The following is a 13991-nucleotide window of genomic DNA, read 5'->3' on the forward strand; positions in this document are numbered from 1 at the left end:
CGGAGACCTGTCAGGGACCTAGAGACCATGTACTTGCTACACGCTCCATGATTAAAGAAGGACGATTCCCGTGCGTTTCCAAGCTTCGGCGGGGAAGGGTCCTTGGAAAATGAGAAATGGGGCTTTTATTATTTTAGTGTAAATATTTCACCAATTCTCTCCTTTAGAAAGCCGAAAGGAAGAGTCCCTAAACGAGCAACTTTCGCGACGCTCCCTCACTTGAACTCCAAGAAGTGAAGCTTGTGAATTTAGAACAACATTTCCCATGCTGCATTGAATATGACCCGGAAGTTTAAATTGCGCTCTCGCCGGGAGAATTAAAGTGAGTGAAAATATTCATAAAAACACACGCACGTGATTCTTCTACGTGTAGTACCTGCTGTCTTGTCTCTATGGGAGTTATTTGTCAGAAGCGGATTATTTAGGCTCCGGAGACTCTGGTGCTTGGGGTCAGAAGGCGGAGGTCATAGGGCCGAATTGGCGGGAGAATGAGTTTGTGGTCTGAGAGCCTAGGAGGCGGTGACTCCTTGAAGTTCATGGTCACGGGTGAGGGGCGTTGAGGTTTGTTGATGGAGAGGAGAGTAGCTGAAAGGGAAGAAGGGTGCCACCAAAAAAGTGGACAGAGCAGTCCGTTACAGGATCTTCACCTTCAGAACAGCTGAGAGCTAAAGAGCCTCGCGGGACCTCCACGGCCACCAGCCTCTGCTTTTTACATAGGCTGTCATGCCACTTCACACATCTCGGTACTCTTTCCTACCCCAGACCTCCGCCTGTAGCTCCTACCTTTACCGCCCTTTTATGCACCTATTCACTGTGCTCCAGCTCCACTAATCCCTTCTTCTTCTTTTTTTTTTTTAAATTGACAGTCTTCATTTTATTAAAAACGATCCATTTATTGGTTCCATGGATTCATGAATATTGCTTTGTCTGGACCACTAATCCCTTCTTAACTGATTTTAAACACCCTGTTCTTTGTACAGCCGAATTTGATACTTTGCAAACTGTGTAGCCCAAACTCAAGTAGCACTACGGCTGGATCTCTCAGGGGAACAGGACTAGAATGACTTGTGGGCCCAAAGAATGTTCTCACCCTCCCCAGTGGCTAAGATTACAGGCAACCGCCACTGTACCTGGCTCATATGAACTTTTTAAAGATTAAATAAATTAGCAAAGCAATGATAGTCATGTAAAACACATTCTCTAATGAGAGGAATAGTAGCAGATGCAGCAAGAAATGTAGAAATTTACATTGTAGATGTTTTGAGGGGCCAAATTCAATTGATATTTAAGTACCTACTATATAGCAAGGGATTCAAATACATCTGCAAGTTGTTGAATATTTATAGTATAGAAGTAACTTAATGAAAAGCTAATTTAAGATTCATTAAACAAAAGATCATGTCATGTATTTAGCTGCATTTATCTACCTTACTGTGTTTCATATGTGTGTGTGTAATGTCATATATATGACATGCTCTTGGGAGCTCACCTACATTTAAGTCCACATTAGCATATTAATAAATTATTTTGTACTTGTTCTTCAAGGGTAACGTGAGGATTATTGGTCTGCTGGAAGCTGATGAGAACAAAACTCAAGCCATGCCAAAGTGGTAATAGAAGAAATCTTGGGAAGAAACATTTTGCCTTGTACTTGAGATAACTAGTAGGCCTGTCATGGCTCCTGTGAAGATCAGCCACGTGGTATCATTTTCCTCTCAGGTATATTAATCAATAGGCCTGATTTTTTTTTTCTCCATGACCAAAAGGAGTGAATAAATGTACACTTGTCCATAGTTTAAGGGGAGTTAGTAAGGCCTCAGGCCCAGAATCTACACCAGAATCCTTAGAAGGGCAGTTTAGTAATGGTAACTGTCACTGGAGCAAGCCAGGACCTTGAAAGCCTTTGACCTATGAGGATATCATGACCACCATCAAGTATGATCTAAGCCTCCTCCCTAAAAGTTCTGTAATTCCCATGTAGAGCTAGATCTCGGGCCCTGGCCTAGAACTGATCCAATATGGAGAATGTTAGGCATTTCCCACTGTTTCCTCTGTTGTAATTGTTCTATCTATTTACTCCTTCTCTCTCCTTTCTGTTACCCTATTATTTCTCAAGGAGTGCCATGGACATTCTGGGGGATAAGTTTGTGCTTTCTAGCAATATCTTTTGTGTGGTAGAATATTTAGCATCCCTGAACCCCAGATCCTAATGACAATATTGCTTCCTAGTCATTATGGCAGTCAAAAAACATCCCCTCACTTTTCAGAAAGACATCCTTAGACCCTTAGATTATCTTTGGGAACTACTATATTAGCCCTTATTCTCAGTGGAAGAAAATAAAAATTACACTTACCCTCCTTACTTGCATGGTCAGCCTGACAGCTTTTTTTCATAGCCTTGCAAAAGACTAGGGAACATTAACTATCTTCTACCATTGCGGGTGTTCTTTTTTTTCCTTTTTATTACCCTCGTTGTGAGTTTTCGTTTAATTATTATTTTTTGGTGGTACTAGGGTTTGAATTCAGGGCCTTGAGCTTGCTAGGCAGGCGCTCTACCACTTGAGCCACTTCCCATTGTAGTTTTTAAACTGTGTTCTATGGGAATCCACTCCTAGAAGTTGAACGGAGGGGGCAGGACTTGGTGTTACACACCTAAAATCCCAGTACTCAAAAGGCAGGAGAATTACGAGTTCAAGACTAACCTAGGCCATGTAATGAGACCCTGTCTCCAATAACTAATAATAATAATAAAGACAGGAAGGAGAGGAGACAAATATGTCTCTAGCACCCTCCCCAACCTGTGCTTTAACCAGAGGTCTGGTTTTATTTGATGAAAAAATACACACACGCTTCAGTGTAAGATTTCAGGTAAAAGGAAAGATTTCATTGCTGAAACAAACAAAAAAAAATGCTTAAAATTCATGAGTCTAGTGTTCTCCTTTACTTATAAAGAAAGTTTTATCCAGAGAGAGGGAAGAGTTTGCTCAAGGACCCCCATCAAAAAGTACTCTCTTTGGAGTAGAATGTGTTAGAATTTAGAATTTCTCTCTCTTAATATTTTTTGGTGGTACTGGGATTTGAATGCAAGGCCTCACAGTTGCTAGACAGGTGCTCTGCCACTTGAGTCACTCCACCAGCCCCTAGAATTTCTATCTCAATATTTTTTTTGTTTTGTTTTTCAGTAGGACAGGGCTTTGAACTCAGGGCTGCAAAGCAGGCCCTTGATGGCTTAAGCCACATCTACAGTCCATTTTGTTGTGATTATTTTAGAGATGTGGTTTTGTGAACTGTTTGCCTGGGCTGTCCTCGAACCACGATCTGCCCAATCTCAGCCTCCTAAATAGCTAGGATTACAGGCACGACCTACCTCACCTGGCTTAATATTGCTATTATTGACTTTTGTTTCGTTTTGATTTTTTGGTTTATTTATTTATTTATAAGTGCATACATTGTTTGGGCCTTCTCTCCCCCTATTATTGACTTTGAATAATCATTTTATTTCTAAGCATCAGTTGCCTTTCTTCATGGTGGGACATGCCTGTAATCCCAGGTTCAGGATCTAAGGCAGGAGAATTATGAGTTCAAGGCCAACTGAGGGTACACAGTAAAATACTACCTCAAAAAAAATCTTTCCCTTCTTGTTCATGAGATTATTATGAAGACAAATAAATGTCTGTAAAAACATCTTATAAATAAAAAGCTATTAGTATTGTATGGTGGTGAAAGGCTCTGTTTTAGGGCCAGGAGTAGTGGTGTATACCTGTAATCCCATCTACTCAAGGAGCAGAGATCAGGAGGATTATGGTTTTAAACCAGCCCAGCAAAACAGTTAGCAAGACTCCCATGTCAACCAATAAATTGGGAGCGGTGGTGAGCATGTGTAATCACAGCTACACTGGAGACACAGGTAGAAAAATCGCATTACAAGGCCAGTGAGACTTTATCTGAAAGATAACTAAAGCAAAAAGGGCTGGGGCATGACTCAAGTGGGAGAGCACCTGCCTAGCAAGCACAGGGCCCTAAGTTCAAACACCACTACTGCCTAAATAAATAAATAAATATTAATGCTCTGGTTTCAGAAACCTGGAATTCTCCTTTGATTGGTTATTTAGCCTGAGACTTTGGATAAGTTTCTGAGCTTCTCTAAGCTTCAGTTTATTTATCTATTAACTAAGAAGTAATGATAACCTCCTCAAAGTCATCATGAGGATTAAATGAGGTAGTCTGGTAAGTGAGGTGGAGGTGAGTGGTAACTATAATCACTTGACACACAGTATCTGTTTTCCCATGTGTTCCCATCTGGCGCCTTTATATCACGTTAGGATGCCTCGAAGTGTTTGGGACTGTAGGAGTCCCGTATTCATGGGCATCCTTTTTTCCCTTGGGCTCAGTCAGTTCCTGATTTTCTCCATTGCTGTCGCTTTAGGATCCCAAGTATCCTGTGGAGAACCTGCTGAACCCAGACAGTCAGAGGGGACCTTGGCTGAGCTGCCCTCAGGACAAGAGTGGGCAACTGAAAGTAGAACTACAGCTGGAGAGGACAGTGCCCATTAGCTATATCGATGTTGGTGAGTGGCCTCTCCAGGACTAGGAACTGCTGAGGGAAAACAGGAGTGACAGTCCCCTTGACCCACTCGACTCAGATGTCTCAGTTCATTGTAGCGGAGCCGCTTTCTAAAATAAGCCCTGTGTAGGTGTGAAGGAGAAATGTGACCTTTGCCCTCAGGCAGGTTTGATGATAGGAAGCTCCAACGTGTCTGTTCATGTAGAACAGAATGTGAATGACACTCCTTGAATTATGCAATGGACGTGCCTTGCTTTGATCCATGGTCTGGGTAAATCCTTAGGACATTGTCATAATTACAAATGCCAACAAATAGATTGGTATACACCTGTAAATATTAGTATCAAGAGGATGCTGGAATAATAAAGTGTACATAGGAGTTAACCTTAGAATTCTCTGGAATAAAGAACTGTGAAAGACCACAGGTCTCAGCTTTCCCAGCACAGAAAGATGTTGAGCTCCCCAGCACTGCCTTCAGGACAGGGAAGCAGCAAGTCTTCAATCTTGAGAAGTTTTCAGGTTGGAAGGACCTTAATGAACCTTGGCATTGTTGTCATTTAGTGGATTGGGGTCTCATCTCATTTCGGTTACTGGCTCCTTATGTTTCTCCACATGTTGCTGGACCTTCCTAGCTTCTAGCTAGCCTTAAAGTAGAAGAGTGTCATCTTCCCACCCAATCCCACAGTCATTCCATCGCCCTCATCTTCTGTCAACCTTTTCTTCCCAGGTAACTGTGGCTGTGCTTTCCTGCAAATTGATGTGGGCCGTTCTTCCTGGTCCCTGGACAGACCTTTTGTTACCCTGCTCCCTGCAACCATGCTTATGTCCCCTACTGATTCAAAACAGGGAAAGAACCGCTCAGGGGTCCGAATGTTTAAAGATGGTAAAGAGGTCAAAGCAGAAGGGGGGATGTTCCTGGGAAAAAGAGATGTAGTTTCTATAGGGAGCCATAGATCTGTTGGGGGAATAAGGTAGTTAGTAGGTGGTATGCCTGGGTGTGAGTTCTGTGTGATATTTATGAACTAAGACTTCACGTTAACTTATACCTGTGATTTGGTGGAGCCTGGTACAGAGCACGTACTTGTTGGTTTCTATATGGGGGGAGGGTTTGTTTTTGTTTTTCAAGACAGGGTTTCTATATGCTGCCCAGGCTGGCCTTGAACTGGCTATATAGCCTCAAATTTATGATCCTCCTTCCTTAGCCTTGCAAGTGGTAGACTTACAGGCATGTGCCACCACACTCAGCAATTGCTATGTTTTTGTTTGTATTAATGTGTATAAGTGTAAGTAGGAAAAATGTTTATTTAAGTAGGGCTGGAGGAGTGGCTCAAGTGGTAGAGTACTTGCCTAACAAAAGTGAGGCCCTGAATTCAAACCTCAGTACCACCAAAAAAATGTTTATATGAATGATAGACGGCTGTATGATGGTTATATTTGTGTAGTGTATTGTGTTTCCTGAATCCTGTTTATGCAAATCTCTATGTTCACTGGGCACTGAAAGAAAAACAGGTAAGATCTGATTTCAGGTCTTTGGGTATTTATAGTCTGGTAAGAATTTGTTTACATTGGTGCTTATAAAAGAAGAGTGATATTTAGAGGTACATACAAGTTAGAGGGCTTAAGGTATTGACTAGGTAGTGTTAGGAACAACCTCATCACCACCACCAAAGTAGAAACCAACATGTGTTCGTGTCAGGCTCCACCAAATCACAGGTATAGGTAAATAGAAATCATAGTGTTAGGAACCCTATCTAGTGTGAAAAGTTTGTGATATTGGTGTTTGTGTGGTTTGGTTTTGTTTGTTTAAGGCAGGATCTCACTATGCAGACCTGTAACTCACTATGTAACCCAGGCTGACCTGTAACTCACTATGTAACCCAGGCTTCCTCAGCCTCCCAACTGCTAGAACTACAGGCATAGGCCATCATGCCTGGCTGTGATACTGGTGTTTCACACTGAGAGTGAATGTGTAGAGCATATAGTAGTGTGAGACAGGTTGAGATCTCATGGTCTGGAAAGGGTTCATATCTCAGCTAACCCACTGGGCAAGTAATCTCCCTAGGCCCCAACACTTCAGATATTTGCTGTTAAAATGAAATATTGATAAGGTACTTGGGGAAAATGGAATGTACTCAAGCTGGGAACAGCGTGGAACCATGACAGAAGACTGATGGTCAGAAGACAAAAGGCTGGGCCCAAGAGGACCCCCACTAGTCTGTTTGGCATTACCATTCCTGAGCACCAAAGCTCAAGGGGGAAATTTACTGATGTTCTCTATTCTCCCTTCTATTGGCATTGATTCTCCAAAAGCCTCTGCCTTGCCTTTTCTTTCCTTTCTTCAGTATTGGCCTTTCTCCCTTCTTCCTTCCAATTAATGCATTTCCTTTTCCCCTCAAATCCCCCCACCACCTCGCTTTGTTTTTGGTGTGTGTGTTTGTGTGTGTGGTTTTTTTGGGCAATACTGGGGTTTGAACTCAGGGCCTTGTGCTTTCCAGGCAGGTGCTTTACTACCTGAGCCCCTCACCCAGGATTTTTGGGTTTTTTGAGGCAATGTCTCCTTATGTACCCTAGGCTGGCCTTGAACTTGCAGCTCTTCCACCTCAACCTCCTAAGTGCTGAGATTACAGGCATGTGCCACCATACCCAGATTTTTCTCTTTTTACCCTGAGGTGATTTCCTGGCTCCAGCTTCAGAAGAATCATGGGATCGACTTCGCCTGACTTGCTCCCAACCCTTCACACGTCATCAGTCCTTTGGCCTGGCCTTTCTGCGTGTGCGTTCCTCTCTGGACACCCTAGCTGATCCTGTGATGGGTCCCTCAGCCCCTGGAAGCTCTGGGCTGAGCCAGGTATGTCAATGGGGAGCAAGGATTTAATATTTTCCCTCCCTTTCCTCCCTTTTCAAGTTTCTGGTTAGGAAGCTGGTGCTTGAATGAGGGATACACACACACACACATACATACACACAAATACATGCATCAGTGGCCTTGCTACTCTTTCTTATAGGTAGGAATAAATTCCTCTCTTCCCTCTTTCACACAGAAAAATGCAAGTAAGTGAGCCTTGAATATTATGTATAGAAAGCTGTTGGACCATTTGTTCTTTAACCATAATGACATTCTTTTTGGATTCCAGTTTCATGCTCATATATTATTTCTGGCTTCTTGGGAGCTGTCACTTTCCTTGACCTTCCCTCTGAGCACCTGAAAGCCCCAAGGCTCCCTTCAAGTCCCTCTGTTGTTTTTGTTTCCTGTCCCAAAGCCAATTACATCTTTAGGTACGTTCTGGGCTATCTCATTTTGTCCCACTGTGCGATGCACATGTACACCTCAGAGTAGATATATAAGTTCCTGGCCTTGAGTTTATGTTGATTTGCTTCTCCTTTTCTCAGCCAGTTTTCTGCTTACATTTGCATCTTAAGCCTATTCTGTTTCCTCCTTCTTTCTTGTCACCAGTATCTCCATTTCTCTTTCCAAGTTAATACCCTCCCCCACAATTCACAAATAAATGAATTGTAATCGATTATACAAAGATAAGAGTCATAGAATTTTAAAGATGAAAAAATACTAGAGATCATCTATCCCCAGCCACTTCATTTCACATCCAAGACGCAGAAATTTTTATATATTCCAAGTCATACAGTGAGTCAGAGCAGAGTGGGGACTAGAAATGAGGTCTCCTGTCATCACCCTAAAGTGCTTTCTGTGCACACAATCCATGTCTTGGAAGCTTCAAACATTTGGCAACCCAAAGAATTTCAGTTCACAGGAGTAAGTCTCACAAGTGTCACTCTTGTTGAGGTTACTGAGGAAAAGAAGAGACAACATCGGGAGAGAAAATGGAATTAAAGCAGACAGAGTAAGGATAGGTGCTTTTGTTATATAGCCTTAGGAGAGACCCAGAGTACTGAGACAAAGTAAAGCTTTGGTCAAGATTTGCTCTTCCACTGGGGAAAAGACTAAGACTATAAAAAGACTGGTGGAGACAGCTGAGTGTGCTCTACCAGCCTTTGACATTACAGTAAATGAAGCTAGATCTCTGTGATCCTGGACTTTGAATAAAATGGAAGCTTCATGAAATTAGGAATCTGTCTTGTTCCATAATGCATTCTTGGCACTTAGAACAGTACCTGGAACAAAGCAGGATTTTAGTGTATACCACCCACTGTTCAGAAGAGAGTTGTAGATAGAGTCATATACTTTCATCATCCAAACCAACACTTTGAGAATGCTACTAACATTTAATATTTAATATTAAAATTTACACTGAGACAATAGCCAAAAAAATCATAACTGTCTCAGGCAAGCCAGGACATATGGCCATCTTAGTTTTAGGATAAATAAGGGCTTCCCAGAATCTTTTCCATTTTGGCCATATTAACTATTCTGCACCTCTAGCACCATGACAGGATTGAGGAGGAAGGGAATTAGCAACTTCGGAGCCTGATGTAATATCAGCAAGGCATTGACCACCACCAGCAGAGTAAAATATGCATTCAGGTACCTCATGAAACCATAGAGAAGGGAGGTCCAGAAATGTTTCTATAAAACACAGATGATACACCATTGATGACACTCAATTTTCTAATTTAAGGTATCTGAAATTTCATAGGTTTTTTTTTCTTTAATGTGTCATTCTAATTGGTCTACAGTAAAAACTAAGGGATTTTTAACGTTGTGAATAGAGTTATTATGATCACCAATTTTCTAGGAAGGAAACAAGCACAGAGAAATTTAGTGGGGTGTCCCAGGTCATACTGCTAAGTAAGTCTTGAGGTGAATTTGAACCCAGGACACTTGACTCCACCTAGCTTATGTTCAGAAGCTCAGTTTCTAAATCTCATTTAGAGTTAAGGGTAAATAACTGTCTCTACACACCCATCGAGTCACCCTTTCTAGTAGTATTCACTCTGCAATTTGCATGGCAGGGCTGGAGAGGTAGCTCAGTGGTAGACTACTGGCCTAGCATGCATGAGGCCTTGGGTTCAATCCCCAGCACCAGAAATTAATTAAAATATTTCAAAATTAATGCTAGGTCCAATAAAAGAATTGTAATAACAATTAGAAAATATTAAACAGCAAGTGAGAATGAAAATACCACTTTTCAAGCTTTCAGAATGAGGCTGAAATCATGCTTTATAAGATATTTTACCTTTTTTTTTTTTTCTGGCAGTATTGGGGTTGAAATTCAGGGCCCTATGCTTAATAAGCAGGCACTCTATCACATGAGCCACTCCACTAGCCCTTTTTGTGTTGGATTTTTTCAAGATAGGGTCTTGTGAACTGTTTGCCTGGGCTGCCTCAAATCATGATCCTTCTGATCTCTGCCTCCTGAGTAGCTAGGATTACTGGCACCCAGCAAGATATCTACCTTTAAAAGAATCTGTAATAGAAGAGATCAGAGCTAAAAATTCAATTAAACATTTTATTTTTTTAATTTAAGGGGAAAAAAGGAAATTTTTTTTAAAAAGGAAATAGTAACAGATAAATTGAATTTTGACAAAGAATAAGAAAGTATAAGCCAAATGTGGTGGTGCACATATATAATCGGAGCATTCAGGAGATGTGACAGGAGGATCTAGAGTTTGAGGCCAGCGGCAAACACAATGGGACTGTGTCTTTAAAAAAAGAAGAAGAAGTAGAAGCTGTAGCATGCTACATGGGTAAAATTTCTATGTAGAAATGATCATATTGCCGGGCGCCAGTGGCTCATGCCTGTAATCCTAGCTACTCAGAAGGCAGAGATCAGGAGGATCACAGTTCAAAGCCAGCCCAGGCAAATAGTTCACAAGACCCTATCTCGAAAACCCATCTCAAAAAATTGGGCTGATGGAATGACTCAAGGTGAAGGCCCTGAGTTCAAGCCCCAGTACGCAAAAAAAAAAAGAAAAGAAAAAGAAATGATCCTATTAGCCAGTGGCTTATGCCTGTAATCCTAGCTACTCAGGAGGCAGAGATCAGGAAGATCTTGGTTTGAAGACAGCCCTGGGCAAATAAATCATGAGACCCTATCTCAAGAAAAAACCATCACGAAAAAGGGCTGGTGGAATGGCTAAAGGTGGAGCCCCTGAGTACAAACTCCAGTACCAAAAAAAAGAAAAGATCATATTACATCTATATATATATACAATATACATGCATACATACATACATACATACACACACACATCCTTATACATGCTAGAAATGATGGCTAAAATTGGTAGGATTTTAGTTTTACATAAACAAAATTGTTCACAAAATAAATTCTACTGGAAATTAAATAATTTTCAGAAGGAATAATGATTTTATAAAGTCCCAAAATGGTTTAAAGTAAAACTGTTTACATATATAAAAAGATACAGAGCTGGGATATAGCTTAGTAATAAAACATTTGTTTACCATTGTAAGACCCTGGATTTGATCCCTAACAGTAGGGGGGAAAAATTGCTAATTCTTTGGGCTGGGAGTTAGAGCTCTTCCTAGCACATGTAAGGCCATGGGTTCAATCCCCAGCATCACCAAAAAATATATACATAGTATTTGTTTCTCATAAGGCATATAAAGAGAGATGGGTAATTTGAGTTTTGTACCTACACAAATCAATTTTATATGTATACAGACAAATAAATATATATATTATATATATATAGAGAGAGAGAGAGAGAGAGAGAGACAGGTATTTCAAAAGTTTGCGTGTAACAAACTCAGAAGTTTGCACATGACATCTGTCACCATAGCCCTGTTTTACCAATGACATGGATTGTTTTTTTTTATCCTTGGGGCCTTTCAGGATCATGGCAAAACCCGTAGCATTTGAGACCTAAATATACAAAATCACAGAACCTCAGATCTTAGAGCTAGAGAGAACCGAAGAGTCTGCACACACCAGCAATATGTCATGTACAAGTTCCAACAGATTCACGAGTTAACTAAGTTCCTAGATGGCAGTGTCCCCTGTGGTGAACCTTGATATTCCATATTTCTCCATTTTCTTTTCCACAGTGCTCTTCAGATCCTCAGAAATCAGGCCCTACTCCCTGGCTAGCTAATCCTTCTATCCGGAGGACATTCTTCCCAGATCTCCAGCCGTAAGTAGCCCCTGCATAGAGATCTACCAGCCCCTACTCAGATCTTTGTCCTGGAAGAGAAAAGCTACCACATCACTCACGTCACTCACAAGCACATGGGGCCAGCCTGGGTTCCCCAATCAATCACATACTCTCAGCCTAACCCTATCTGTGTATCAAACTGACTTTCTTGGTTAGATGCCATTGACTTGGTTGAGCAGAATGGGTTTTGCGTTCCAAGTGAAACCAAATATTCTCTGTTTTTCTGCAGGAGCACCAAGGAAGTTTCAGAGCTCAAAGATATCCTAAAGCAGCTGCAACCAGGAGCTCTGGGACGTTCGGCCCGCATGGTGCTTTCTGCTGTGCACAGGGCCCCTCCAGTCAGTGTGGGAAGCCCGAAGAATAACCACACAGAACCAGGTCCCAGTCATACAGAGAGTACAGGTGAGGCCCCAAGAGCTGCTCCTTATTGTGCCTAGCAACGTCCTTCCTCCCTGAATTCACTACCACTGTCCAGGGTGGATTACAAAGATTCACGTGGAAGAAAAGACAGTTGTTATTGAAGAGGAGAGATCAAATAGTATAAGTAACTGAAAGAGCACTGGCCTAGGAATCAGAAATCCTTACTCTTTGGACCTTAGTTCCCTCGTCTTTATAGTGAAGGGATTAAACCCAAGGCCTCTTATAGTATTCATGTTCTTTGATCATCTCAGAAAGACTGTAAAGTCAGAGTGATAGATACAAAGTTTACTGGAAAAATAAGGGAGGAGAGTAGTATGGTTTTAATCAAAAAAAAAGTACTAAAAGTCATTTTGGGAGCCAGACATAATGGTAGATGCCTATAATCCCAGAACTCCAGAGGATGAGTTCAAGACCAGCCTGGGCTACCTAGCAAGACCCTGTCTCAAAAAAAGAAAAAGAAAAGGAAAAGAGAAAGAAGGAAGGAGGGAGGGAGGAGGTTCTATTTTTCATCAGCTGTTGCTAGGCACTTTTACCAACTTTACCTGTTTAGTGTTCAGAACAAATTTATAAAATAGATATTGTTGTCCTCATTTTACAGTAGCGTCTGAGGTTCAGAGGGCTGGGGTTGCAGCTCAGTTGGTAAAGCACCTGTCTAACAAGCGTGAGGCCTTGAGTTCAAACCCCAGTACAACAAAAAAAAAATATGAGGTTAGATTTTCTAAGTCACACAGTTAATAAGTGGCAGAGCCAGGATTCAAACCCCAGATAGCAAGGGAAAAAAAAAAAATAAGGTTATTATTGAAAAGTTAAGAAAGCAAATGGTTCATTGTTCATTGGGAGAAATTTTAGGGCAGAAAGGTCTGTCTGTCATTTCAAAGGACTAAACCAATTAGTGAAATGCTGAGTATATCATTTAATTGTAAAAACAGAATATTGATTCTTTATGTTTGTGTAACAAATTACTTCAAAACTTCATGGCTTAAGGCAGTGTTTATTATCTCTCGGTGTATGGTGATTGGGAATCCATGCACAACTTATCTGGGTTCCCTGTCTCTGGCTCTGTCTCAGGCTGCAGTCATCTCAAGACACATCTGGAAAGGGTATGCTTCCAGCTCACTCACATGGCTGTTGGTGAAATTCAGTTCTGTTAGGCTGAGGCTTCCTTTAGTGCCTTTGCCATCATGGCCTCTCCACAGAGCATCTCATGGTATGGCAGCTTCTTTCATCAATGAGCAGACAAAAACAAGAGGGGAAGGAAAGAACGAGACAGAGAGACAGCAAGATAGAAGTCAAAGCCTTTTTTTTTTTTTTTTTTTTTCAGTTCCTGGGTTTGAACTCAGGACCTATACCTTGAGCCACTCCACAAGCCCTTTTTTGTGATGGGTATTTTCGAGATAGGGTCTCGTGAACTATTTGCTCAGGTTGGCTTTGAACTCTGATCCTCCTGATCTGTGCCTCCTGAATAGCTAGGATTACAGGCGTGAGCCACCGGTGCAGGGCTAAGTCAGTAGAGCCTTTTATAACTCACTCACAGACTTGCTATCTCATCACTGCCTTGTACCCTTCATTAGAAGCAAGTTACTGGGTCTAGTCTACCCTAAGAAAGCCTGAATACCAGGAGACATCAGTCAACAGGAGTCATTTCTGAAGGTGTCTAACCCATAATGAAAGATATTTATTATGTTAAGAGAGGGAGGGAAGGGTACGAACCATTTTGGGGCATCTACTATAGGCTGGGTACTGGAGCTGTGAAAGCACTTCAAAATACATTAAATGCTATACAAAGTGTTTTGTAAATTCTGAATAACTAGACAAATGGTAGCTGTTGGTTTTTTTGTTATCACTCATTTGACAGATATTTATTAAACATCTCATATGTGCCAGGCATATTACAATAATAGCCATGCTCCTGCAATGA

The 13991-nt window shown here is 41.4% G+C and overlaps 1 protein-coding gene across 4 annotated transcripts in view; it reads left to right on the top strand.

Moving 5' to 3' along the window:
• The window catches only part of Xndc1n (XRCC1 N-terminal domain containing 1, N-terminal like), a 19031-nt gene continuing 5040 nt past the window's right edge, over positions 1–13991 (top strand). For 2 of the 4 annotated variants that reach the window (XM_074084081.1, XM_074084063.1), the window contains exons 1-8: positions 1–70; positions 168–322; positions 1546–1719; positions 4427–4568; positions 5292–5447; positions 7234–7412; positions 11547–11632; positions 11883–12055. In XM_074084081.1, the coding sequence (XP_073940182.1) occupies positions 1675–1719; positions 4427–4568; positions 5292–5447; positions 7234–7412; positions 11547–11632; positions 11883–12055 (781 nt within the window). In that variant the 5' untranslated portion in view covers positions 1–70; positions 168–322; positions 1546–1674. The other 2 variants (XM_074084086.1, XM_074084071.1) reach the window with 2 other exon arrangements.

This window comes from Castor canadensis, chromosome 1 (genome assembly GCF_047511655.1).
Source record: "Castor canadensis chromosome 1, mCasCan1.hap1v2, whole genome shotgun sequence".
In the NCBI taxonomy this organism is placed as follows: domain Eukaryota; kingdom Metazoa; phylum Chordata; class Mammalia; order Rodentia; family Castoridae; genus Castor; species Castor canadensis.